This window comes from Geotrypetes seraphini, chromosome 7 (genome assembly GCF_902459505.1).
Source record: "Geotrypetes seraphini chromosome 7, aGeoSer1.1, whole genome shotgun sequence".
Taxonomy (NCBI): domain Eukaryota; kingdom Metazoa; phylum Chordata; class Amphibia; order Gymnophiona; family Dermophiidae; genus Geotrypetes; species Geotrypetes seraphini.
This window is the reverse complement of record NC_047090.1, coordinates 132984841-132996957: the sequence shown is the minus strand read 5'-3', so window position 1 is coordinate 132996957 and position 12117 is coordinate 132984841. Positions and strand designations below refer to the sequence as shown.

The window sequence follows — 12117 nt, the reverse complement described above, 5'->3', positions numbered from 1 at the left end:
AGGGCATAAAACATTGTTCTGAGTTACAGGAAATTGATGTGAAAGTTCCGCTCCCTGGCGGTACAAAGACCCTGAGTCTGAAGATTATCCATATGAGCCCACCAAGCATAAGGGCATTGGTCTGTCATGATAACCTTGTGATGAGGGGGCAAGTGAAAAGGAGACCTCTGGGGAGATTGAAAGAAGTCATCCACCAGTGAAGCAACAGGAGAGGAGATGATGTCACAGATATATGTTGGGAGAGACAATTTGTCACTTGAGACCACTGAGAAGCAAGAGTCCACTGAGGAGTGTGAAGATGCAGTTGCCAATGGTATTACATGACAGTTGAGGCCATGTGGCCTAAAAGAACCATCATGTGTCTGGCAGAGATGGACTGAAGAGGAAGCAATGGCTGACACAGACGGATGAAAGGCTGAAGTCGATCTGGAGGAAGAAACGTTTTCATGAGAGTGGTGTCTAGGATTGCCCCAATGAACTGCATACGTTGAGTCAGAATGAGATGTGAATTGGGGAAGTTGACTTCAAAGCCTAAAACCTGAAGAAAAAAATGGACTGAAATGTTGATTGGACCAGTTCCTGAGATGAGACAGCTTTGATTAACCAGTCGTCCAGATAAGGAAAGACTGGAATGTTGTGTAATCGGAGAGATGCGACAACCACAAGGAGACACTATGTGAAGGCTCTGGGAGTAGATGCCATGCTGAAAGGAAGTACCTTGTATTGGAATTGATAATGACACCAATTGAGTTGGAAGGTACCTTCTGGAAGCCGGAGGGATTGGGATATGCGTAGAGGCTTCCTTGAGATCCAGAGAGCAGAGCCAGTCATTCCGATTGAAGAGAGAAGAAAGCAGGGCGAGGAAGAGCATCCTGAATTTCTCCTGAACTAGAAATTTGTTGAGAACTTTGAGATCCAGGATGGATCTCAGGCCTCCAATCTACTTGGGGTTCAAGGAGTAAACTTCCTCGATGGCATTCAGCAGGAGAAGACATTGAACCTTCTGAAGAAAAATAGAGGTGTGGGTTCCAAAACAGACTCGCTGGAAAGATGGGCTGAAGGCAGAGTGTGAAAATTGAGTATGTAACCCTGCCGTATGATGGTGAGAACCCAAAGAACTGAGATGATGAGCTTCCAGCGATCTATGAAGAACTGAAGATAGCCGTCAATGCGTTGAGGCATAGAGTAGGGAATGGGGACATTGAATATGCTCTGAAGAAACATGGCAAAAAAGGCTGCGTTGATTGTGACAGAGCAGTCTATGGCTTGTGTTGCCATTGTCTGCTGGATTGAGACTGGAACAGAGTCAAAGGTTTTGTAGGAAATCTTTGTTAAGAAGAAGATGGTAGTCATTTTGGACTGGAGCAGAGTGTCCCATGTGGTCTCATGGGTAGACAACTTCTGAGTAGCCATGTCTATAGAAGATCCAAAAATTTGTCCCCCAAACAAGGTGTATATGCTAGCCTATCCTGATGGTAGATGTGGCTCTGAGACCCTCTAAACCAGGCAAGATGCCTCATAGCAGCTGACAGTGCTGCCGCAGAAGAGATAAATTCAAGGGTGGTATAAGCTGATCTGACCATGTACTTGCAGAGTTGAAGCAAGTCTGATATGAAATATTGGAAAGCCAGGAGCTTATGTTCCAGAAGATATTTAGGAACGTGGCCTGTTTCCTTAAATGCTTCAGGTAGAAGGAAAAAATGGAAAGTGTAAATACCCAACCAGTTGTCCAACATAGCATTCTAAGACAGACGTATGCCAAACCGATACATGGGCTTGACCACTCTGCCAGGAGGTACAGAGGCATAGACCCTCGCTCTGGAGAAGAGATTCATGAGGAAGCTGTGGGTTACCTGGAAAGGAATCCAAATTGCGGGGAGCCACCAGTACTGCAAGTGAAGTTTAAAAGTTTGAGGATCTCCTTGGGTGGCTGATCACCTCCAAAGGAATGGAGAAAAAAACTCCAGACATCCCCTGGATAAATGAGGTAAAGAAGCTGCCCGAGAAGAAAGGTGAGTAAAATTACCCCTTAAGGAACCCTTGATGTCAGAGAGCGAAAGGTCCTGTTCAAAAAGCCCCTACAGATATGATTCTCTAACAGTGCGGGACAGTGTTGAACAGACAGTACTGAAGGCTCCAAATGCTTTGACTTGCAAAGAGCCTTGGGAGACTTTACCGATATCGGTGAAGCAGAGTATCGGCGTCGAGAGGCCTTCGATGTCGGTTCCCGTACCAGAATCGGTGCTGCTACTGGAGACTCCTGGGCAAGGGCAACTGGAGTCGATGGCTCAGACTGAACCGGCACCAAGAGAGTCGGTGTCAACATGGGAGTCGGCATAAGTAGCCGAAAGTCCACCTGTAAATCCTCTTGCAGCAATGCTGTTATGCGCTGCATTAAAGAAAAGCACCGGTACTGTTAGCATTTTAGCTGGTACCTTCAGCACCGCTCTAAGCTCCGGAGATGAGAATGCCCGTATTGAGGCACTCATCGATAATGGAGTGTAGCTATAGTTGGGGCTGCTAGAGGTCGGCAAAACTAGACTCACTCCTACTATGACCGGAAGCCCAGAGGGAGCAGGGAAAAGGTTGGTAGCCGGCTTACCCACTGTGAGGTGCGACACCGCAGACAGAAGATATCCACTCTCGGCACCGATAAGGCCGATGCGGGTTTGAATAGTACAGCCGGTGTCAGAAATGCAGTGGGCGCTGGATTCCCAATAGCATGGAACAGGAGCTACTGCTGAAGTGGAGTGGTAATCTGAAGAAAAAAGCAGAGGAAGCAGAAATCGGAAAGGTCGAGGGCCAGACACTGCAAGAAGCAGCAGCAGGTGGCGGTGATCACAATTGCCCAAGCACAACAACTGCCCGTGTTGAGAACAATCGGAGGGAGGGACAGTAATGGTAAGAGAGCCATAGGAAAAATGAACGCTATGGTGATCAATAAAAGCCCACCGAACCCAGGCCCACAACAAGAAAAAATAACTAATCTCTTGTTTGTTTCCTTTCCTTTTTTTTTGTTTTTTTTAACTAAAACGGAACAAGAAAAAGAAAAGAGAACCGACTAAAAAGTCAGAAGCCGCAAGAGTGGGAAGGCAGCGAAACAAAAAATAATTTTTCAACAACCGTTGAAAACATGACTTCTTAGCTCTGCGAAGACTAAGAAATTGAGGAACCGCGCACCCTATGTCGGGCAGGAAGGCACTTACACTTGCGCGGTTCGGGCTATTGCAAACTTTCTAAGATCTTGAAGTGGCAATGCCCCCCAACTCTGGAACACCCTGCCTCTTTTTATTAGAAAGGAAAAAGGATCTTATTTCTTTTAAAAAATTGTTGAAAACCTTTTTATTTAATGATGCTTTTAATGATTAATTTCCTTTCGTTTCTCCCTCCTTTATATTGTCTTTCCCTTCCATATGTTCTTTCCCTTTATTAAGAGAAATATTGTAACCCTTTCCCTCCTTTCCTCCTGTTATGTTTTGTTAATTTTTAGGTAAAGAGAAATCATCTCTATTTTATTTAATTAATTAATAATTATTTGTGATGATGTTTTGGATGTTTTGTAATACTAATATGATATTATGTTTTTTACAACTTGTATTTTATTGTACATCGCCTAGAAAGTTTTATATAGGCGATTAATCAAAATAAACCTGAACTTGAACTTGAACTTGAACTCCGTTGGTGACATCACCCATACGTGAGAATATGCTGCCTGTTTGTCCTAGGATAATAAGTTATATGAACAAGGGACTTTAGTGGTTCTGAAAGTTTCCATCTGAATTTTTTTTTTATTAGTCTACTATTACAACTACTACTACTAATCATTTCTGTAGTGCTACTGGATGTACACAGCGCTGTACACATTATATACATGTACATTCCTCTGTCCCTAGTAGGTTTACAATCTAAATTTTTGTACCTGGGCAATGGACGGTTAAGTGACTTGCTCAGAGACATAAGAAGCTGCAGTGGAATTGAACCCAGGATTGCAGTTCCCCAGGATTGCAGTTTGCTGTACTAACCATTTGGCTACTCCTCCATTCCTTATAGAGAATGGCCCGATATTCAGCTTGTGGTGCTCAGTGTTTTGCTATCTGTCACTGAAATTCAATGCTGGACCATGTCAGGGCTTTGGCATTGAATTTCTGAGTCTGTGGAGCACTTAACCGGTTATGGGGCAACTGCATAAAGATAGGACTGACTTTTATGTGGTCCTATTTATGTGGTTACCTTGGCTGGTTAAGTGCTGTATACTGGCAGTTAACTAGCCAAGTGCTAACTTCGCCTCTAGAATGCCACCAAAACATACAGTTAAGTGCCATTGAAAATGACCAATTAGCCCCCAAAAGGCGATTTAACTGGCCAGGAGCCATTTCTGGTTGGTTAAATCACTTTGAATATTAATCCAAGTATCTCTACCCAACTACTTTTTTGGGTTTCTGTTAACACCTTTTAGGCCTATTTTCTTTTCTTTTTTAAAAAATCTTTATTCATTTTCAAAAATTACAACAAGTGTACAACAATCATTCATAAATAACTTAATTAGGCCTATTTTCTAATAGTGCAGTACGTTAACTGTTAGCACATGCTAATTGCATAACCTGAATTAGCTACTGGAGCTATTATGAATATTTTTGGAAAAGCTGCTGTACAATTAATGTGGAGAAAAAGTTGCTGTGGTGTGTTAACAGTACAACTGGTAATATGTGGCAACTTCACCTCTTGAAGTGACATTACCTGTTCTACATTATCTGCTGCATTAACATTACCTGTTCTCCTGACCCATTTCCTGCCCCAAAATGCATCAGTTTTGGCTATTACCAAATTTTAGCTGCAAAATCTTAGTATATTTTAGTAAAGAGGTGCCTTTATCTTTTATGAATAAGCTGGATTAATTTCATGGTCCTGCTTAAAGAGATACTCACAGCTTTTTGGATCATGTATATAGCAACTGATGTGCTTTCGCAATACATCTATTCATTGTTGTCTCAACTTGCTGCTCTCCTGCTATGCCAATACTGGGCAACCGTGGAAGAGAAACCATCTACCAAGTATGCAAAACCACATAGTGCATGAAGAAATCAGACTGAAACTATCAAACTCATTTCAAACCTGGATCTCCAGAAGTAAAGATAATTGCATCAAATCACAGTGCCACATTGTCTTTCCTTATACATTCAACTGTTTGTGATCTGCATCCAGACTCAGAAAATTAGTCATCCATCACTCAGTGTCACCAGCAACTAAAATATTATTACGAGACCAGCAACTAATTACGAGCATACCAGCAACTAAAATATTATTATGAAACCAAAGGACAAGAATTTAATACTGCTTACAGAACACTATCAAATTAAAAATATTCCTCACCTGATTGCTATATCCTTTATCATCATATCCTCCAAAAATATACAACATGCCATTTATGCAAGCACCACAGCTTCCTGACATTGAGGGTGGTAATTCTCCTTCCATAAGATGCATTGTCCTACAGTTCAGAAAATATGAAATTTTCACATTCCATTCAACAAAAGGTCTAAACATCCATAAATACTTCAAGAATCATGAATAAGTGTTAATGTTCTCAGTAGCATGACCATTTTGGTGGACAAAAGCTCCCTGAAAAATTGTGGTACAAAGTAATTTGTTTACATTTCCATAAAGGAGCTAATAATACAAGGTTGTGGCAGCTAGCCAGTGGGGCAGTGTAATGAAGAAAAATATGGGCTTACTTGCTAATTTTCTTTCCTTGAGTCCCAGACAAGCTAGTCTAATATGTATGGGTTGTGCTTGTCAGCCAGTAGATAGAGACAGAGACTTAAGAGCAGTAAGCTCCACTCTATAAAAGGTATTGTAGAAGCACAGTTCTCCAGTATTCTTGTAACAAAGCAAAAGCTGAAACAGCTAACCTAGTTAAAAAAAACAAAACCAAAACTGAAAATACCCCTGGATGGGATTGAGTGCTATACAGTACTTCACTGACAAGCTAACTATAGGTATCCTTCAGAAACGAATGAAAGAACAAAACCAGAACATGTTCAGGCCACAGGTTTCTGGACTGGTCTGTTGAGACTCAAGAAAATAAAATTAGCAGTTAAACTAGGGTTAACATTTGGCTCCAGAAAAAGGACGACCGATTCAGATTTGAAGGTTAGAACATAAGAATACAATCCAAAAAAACAAGGCAAACAACCCCATGACAAATGTACAATGATAAGAAAAGTGGGGAAGGAAATGTACATGTCAACCTGGGATAAAAATTAGTTTATTAAATAGTACAAAACATATGATACAGTCAATCTTTTATTCAAGTTCTTCCAAACCCGACATGGTCCGTGTTTCGGCTTTGAAGCAGAAGCCTGCCTCAGTGGTGTCATAGATATTCCAGTAGATGGCGCTTAAGCATATGGCTTTCAAAAAGAAAAAAATACTGTAAGACGCCAAATAACAAGCACTCATATAAACTATGTGAAAAGACCAATTTGCTTGTAGAGCAGCATGGCTGTACGAACTCATCTTGGGCTTTCAATGGAAGTAAAAGCCGAATGTCTCAACCCATCCTCCTTTTTCTGGAGCCAAGATGATAAAGGGAATGGAACTCCTGTCTTATGAGGAAAGACTAAAAAGGTTAGGGCTCTTCAGCATGAACAAGAGATGGCTGAGAGGAGATATGATTGAAGTCTACAAAATCCTGAGTGGAGTAGAACGGATACAAATGGATCAATTTTTCACTTTGTCAAATATTACAAAGACTAGGGGACACTTAATAAGAGGAAATCTTTTTTCACTCAGAGAATAGTTAAACTCTGGAACGCACTGCCAGAGGTTGTGGTAAGAGCGGATAATGTAGCTGGTTTTAAGAAAGATTTGGACAATCTCCTGGAGGAAAAGTCCATAGTCTGTTATTGAGAAAAACATGGGGGAAACCACTGCTTGCCCTGCATCGGTAGCATGGAATATTGCTACACCTTGGGTTTTGGTCAGGTACTAGTGACCGGGATTGGCCACCGTGAGAACGGGCTACTGGGCTTGATGGGCCATTGGTCTGACCCAGTAAAGCTATTCTTATGTTCATATGGTAACCCTAATTAAGACATTTTTCTTTTCTTTTTATTCCACCAGCCTAGTCTAGAATGTATGGGACGTAGCAATGTTCACATTAAGCAAGATGATGACATCCTGCTGCCAGAACTGCTGCTCCAAACACAGTATATGCTCTAGCCCAGGGGTAGGCAATTCTGGTCCTCGAGAGCCACAGGTAGGTTAGATTTTCAGGATATCCACATAAATATGCATGAGATGGATTTGCATCTCAAGGAAGCAGTGTATGCAAATCCATCTCATATATATTCATTGTGGATATCCTGAAAACCTAGGGTTACCAGAAGTCCGGACAGCTTTTCAAAATTCAGCCCTTTGTCCGGGTTTTGAAAAGCTTTCCACCACATCGTGTCGGGCAGGAGGTTATCCGCGCATGCGCGGATGTCACACGATGATATCATGTAGGACTGGGGTGTGATGGGGCAGGGATGGGTGGAACTAGACAGGCCTGGGGCGGGTCTAGGGGTCCAGATTTTCCAAATAGAAAATCTGGTAACCCTATGAAAATCTGACCTGCCTGTGGCTCTCGAGGATCAGAATTGCTTACCCCTACTCTAGCCTGAACATTCAACCTATAAAACTGCAAAGAAGATCATGTGGTAACCTTGAAAATATCCACTAAGGAAACTGTATGAGCCCAGTTGTTCTCAATCCTGAAGAGGTGCTGAGATAGTACCTACTAAGGGGAGGAAAGCTTCACTAATGAGTATTTATCTACTGGGAAATTTCATTCAAACTTGGGAAAAGGTAGACATGGGATGAAATAAGTACTTTCAGTTTCTTTTTTCAAATGCAGTTTAGCGTTTATTACAGCACAGCTAGCAGGTAAAGTAAGTTTTTGGAAGATATAATAAGCCAAATTGACAAGTTAAAAAAGTATCAAATCACCTGAACTGGATGCTATACACTCCAGGGCACTGAAAAAACTCAAAAATGAAATTGCAAATCTACTACTGATAACCTATAACCTATTATTAAAACTATCCATGGAATCTGAAAATTATGGCCAATGTAACTCCAATTTTTAAAAATAATTTCAGGGTGATTCAGAAAATTACAGATCAGTAAGCTTGATGCCAGTGCCAAGCAAAACTGTAGATGCTATTATAATGGACAAAATTGCCAAACACATACACAAACATGGTTTAATGGGACAGATTCAACATGAATTCAGCCAAAGGAGGTCTTGCTTCACCAATTTGCTACATTTTGTTTGACGGTATGAGTAAATATGGAAAAAGGTGAGCCAGTTGAGGTAGTATATATAGATTTTCAGAAATCTTTTGACAAGTCCCTCATGAATAGTTCCTGAGAAAATTAAAAAGCCATGGAATAGGAAGCAATGTTCTGTAATAGATTGGAAACTGGTTACAAGAAAGAAAACAAAGAGTAGGGTTAAAAGGTCAATTCTCTATATGGAGAAAGGTAAATAGTTTAGTGCCACAAGATCTGTTGGATTTTATGGTTGGGTTTTTTTTTAACAATATTTATAAATGAACTGAAAATGGGAACAATGAATGAAACAAAACAATGAGTGAACTAAAATTCTTCATAGTTGCTAATCGCATGTGAGAAATTGCAAGAGGACCTTGGGAGGCTGTAAAATGGGCATCTGAATGGCAAATGAAATGTAATATGGACAAGTGCAAAATGATGCACATTGGAAAGAATAACCCAAATTATAGCTACCTGATGCTAGGTTCCACATTAGGAGTCACTACAGAGGGAAAAGAGTTATTTGCTACATTTGTGAGCTACCTATAACCAGAAATGGGTAAAACAAACATGTACAATAAACATAATCATAAAACATTCATCAGACAGAAATACAACACATAACAAGATATTTTATTTAATCCTATACCCCCCCCCCTTTTTACAAAACTGTAGTGCGTTTTTTAGCACTGGCCACGGTGGTAACAGTCAGACGCTCATAGGAACTCTAAGAGCATATGAGCTGTTACTGCCGTGGTTGACACTAAAAACTGGTTTTGTAAAAGGAGGGGTAAATCTGGCAACCCACCTACTCTGTTGCAAAAAAAGTCTTGTAGAGCATCAACAGTTGAGATTATTAAATTACCAACCTAGTCCATAGGCCTGTATAAATAGAAAAGCCTTAAGTTGTTTCTTAAAGGCAGATATGTATCAGACATCAACCTTAGGTACCCAGGGAGATGATTCTATCCTTCTGGTCCTGCGATGGAAAAATGGACAATATGTTGAAATCTTCTGCTCAGTATGTGGCAGAATCCATAAAAGGAAACAGAATGTTAGCAATTAGCTAAAGAATACAGAATAAAAGAAGGAATATAATAATGCCTCAATATTGTGTACAATTCTGGTTGCTGCATCTTAAAAAGATATAGTAGAACTGGTACAGTGGTACAGAGAAGGGTGGCCAAAATGATTAAAAGGATGGAATGAATCTCATATGAAGAAAGGTTAACGAGGTTAGGGCTCTTCAGCTTGGAGAAAAGAAAACCTGGAGGGGAGATGTGATAGAGGTCTATAAAATTCTGAATGGAGAACAAGTAAACACAAATTGATTGTCTACTCTTTAAAAAAAAAAAATACAAAGGCTAGGGAACACTCCATGAAGTTGTACAGAAGCACATTTAAAACAAACAAGAAATTTTTTTTTTTCTCAACATATAGTTAAACTCTGGAACTCATTGCTGGAGCAGGTAATAAAAGAAGTTTACTAGAGGAAAAGTCCATAAACCATTATTAAAGTAGACCTAGGGAATGCCACTACTTATTTCCGAGGTTAAGTAACATAGAATCTTACTACGTTTTTGGAGCTCTTAACATGTACTTGTGACCTGGTCTATCTAGCCACTATTGAAAACAAGATACTCAGTTAGATGGACCCTTGGTCTGATTCAATAGGGCAACTCTTATGTTATGTTTTTCCCACAACAATGTCATACTCCTAGTTGGATGAACCCTTCACTTTTAAGCAGATAAACTGGATTGCCTCTTTCAACTGCCAAGCGATTGTCACCTTTGTAACAGCTTCACCTTTTCTAAACCCAAACAATACAAAAATATTTTTATCACATAAACTCATCTCCCCAATCTTCCTAATGAAAGTCAGAAAACTCATGAAAAGCCAATTTCACTTTTGGAAGAAAGGAGGGAACTGTCCTAATAGACACTCACACTTTTGAATCATGCAAAAATGATTTTCGATATGAAAGAGCCTACAACTTTGATATCTATCTGGCTAAAGAAATGGCTACAAGAAAGACCATATTTAAAGTAAGGATCTTTCTTTAGAAGCTCAAAAGGTACAGCAACAAATCCTCATAGGACTCGTTTGAAATTCCAAGCTAGAACTACCTGAGGCAATGGAAAATATAAATGGGAAACTCTCTTGAGAAACTGTACCATATCTGGATGGGAATTTAATGAAATCCCCTTCAAATAGAAACATAGAAACATGTTGGCAGATAAAGGTTAAATGGCTCATCCAGTCTGCCCATCCACAGTAACCATTATCTCTTCCTCTCTCTAAGAGATCCCACGTGCCTATCCCAGGCTTTCTTGAATTCAGATACAGTCTCTGTCTCCACCACCTCTTCCAGGACATTGCTCCATGCATCTATCGCCCTTTCTATAAAAAAACTATTTCCTAAGATTACTTCTGAGTCTATCACCTGTTAACTTCATCCTATGCCCTCTCATTCCAGAGCTTTCTTTCAAATGAAAGAGACTCGACTCATGTGTATTTACATCACGTAGGTATTTAAACATCTCTATCATGTCTCCACTCTCCTGCCTTTCCTCCTAAGTATACACTCCTACTTGAACTTTTAGGGAGGCCAAAGCAAATCCCTTCTGGAACCTGTCTTGCAAGAAAGATAAACCCTGGGTTACTGTCACCTAAAATGAAGGTATTGCCCTTTCCTCACAACAAATTTCAAGCATGCTTCAGACTCTGTAGCATATACTGCTGACATAACATGTTTCCTGGCCTGCAAAAGAGAGTCGGAATCACTGTTCTGCATAACCCTTTCATCTCAGATAATAAAACCTGAGAAATCGGATGCTTAAAATCAGGAAAATTATCACTCTATTTCTTCTTAATTATTTAAGACTAATTATTATTATTTAAGAATAATTATTCTTCTTAATTATTTAAGACTAACCACTTTAGGAATAAATTTATAGTTAAGCGGATAACATAACTTTAGTGATTCCAATCTCCACTTTACCATCTCAATCTGCAGATTTAATTGGCAAAGTCAATTTTGCTGTTGAATTCAGCTAAAACAAGATTCTATTTTGCTAATCCATCAAACAAGATCAATGAAGGGACTCTAGAACTGAATGGAAGTTTATACCCAATCAATTCCACCATTAAAATGTTTGGGGTTTATTTGGATCAGAATTTATCAATGGGAACTCAAATAAATGATGTAGTTCATAAAAGTTTCTTTATGTTATGGAAATTACGGACAGTTAGATCTTATTTTGATATCAATACATTTAGGCTCAGTATAATCCTTGATTCTAAGGGGTTCATAATCAAAACTTAAACACGTCAAAAAACCCGCCCAAGCCCTAAAATACAGGACGTCCAAGTGCCAATAATCAAACTGACTTTCTGGACATGTCAGTGGACTTTTCATGCCTCTGAATGCCGCTATGTGCTCATAGCTGAAAGTGGCATATCTGGAGGAGTGGTTAGGGCAGGATGTGTGAGGACCTAGACTTAGTTGTCCTGAAGGGATAATCAAATGTTTTACTAGACATCCTGGATGAAACTTAAATGGTCTGAGTTATTCGATGTAAAAACAGGTATAAGTGCCAAGTATCCAAAGTTTATTTATTTATTTATTTATTTAGATTTATATCACGTTCTCCCAGTAGCTCAGAACGGTCTACAAGTAAACATACACAGTAGAAGTAATTAGGCAAATAAGATGTACAATAGGTTTAGGTGCTTGGACATACAAAATTGTGCAGTATTTATCAGGGTACAAACAATTTTTCAGAGTACAGACAATTTAT

The 12117-nt window shown here is 39.7% G+C and overlaps 1 protein-coding gene across 6 annotated transcripts in view; it reads right to left on the bottom strand.

Annotated features, from left to right (window-relative positions):
- The window catches only part of KLHDC1 (kelch domain containing 1), a 167390-nt gene that overhangs the window by 122040 nt on the left and 33233 nt on the right, over positions 1-12117 (bottom strand). For 3 of the 6 annotated variants that reach the window (XM_033952968.1, XM_033952970.1, XM_033952969.1), the window contains exon 3: positions 5371-5488. The exons of 1 other annotated variant lie outside the window; for it this stretch is intronic. In XM_033952968.1, coding sequence (XP_033808859.1) covers positions 5371-5488 — 118 coding nt within the window. Of the gene's footprint in view, positions 1-5370; positions 5489-9185; positions 9296-12117 lie in introns of all 6 variants that reach the window. 2 more of the 6 variants (XM_033952971.1, XM_033952972.1) reach the window with 1 other exon arrangement.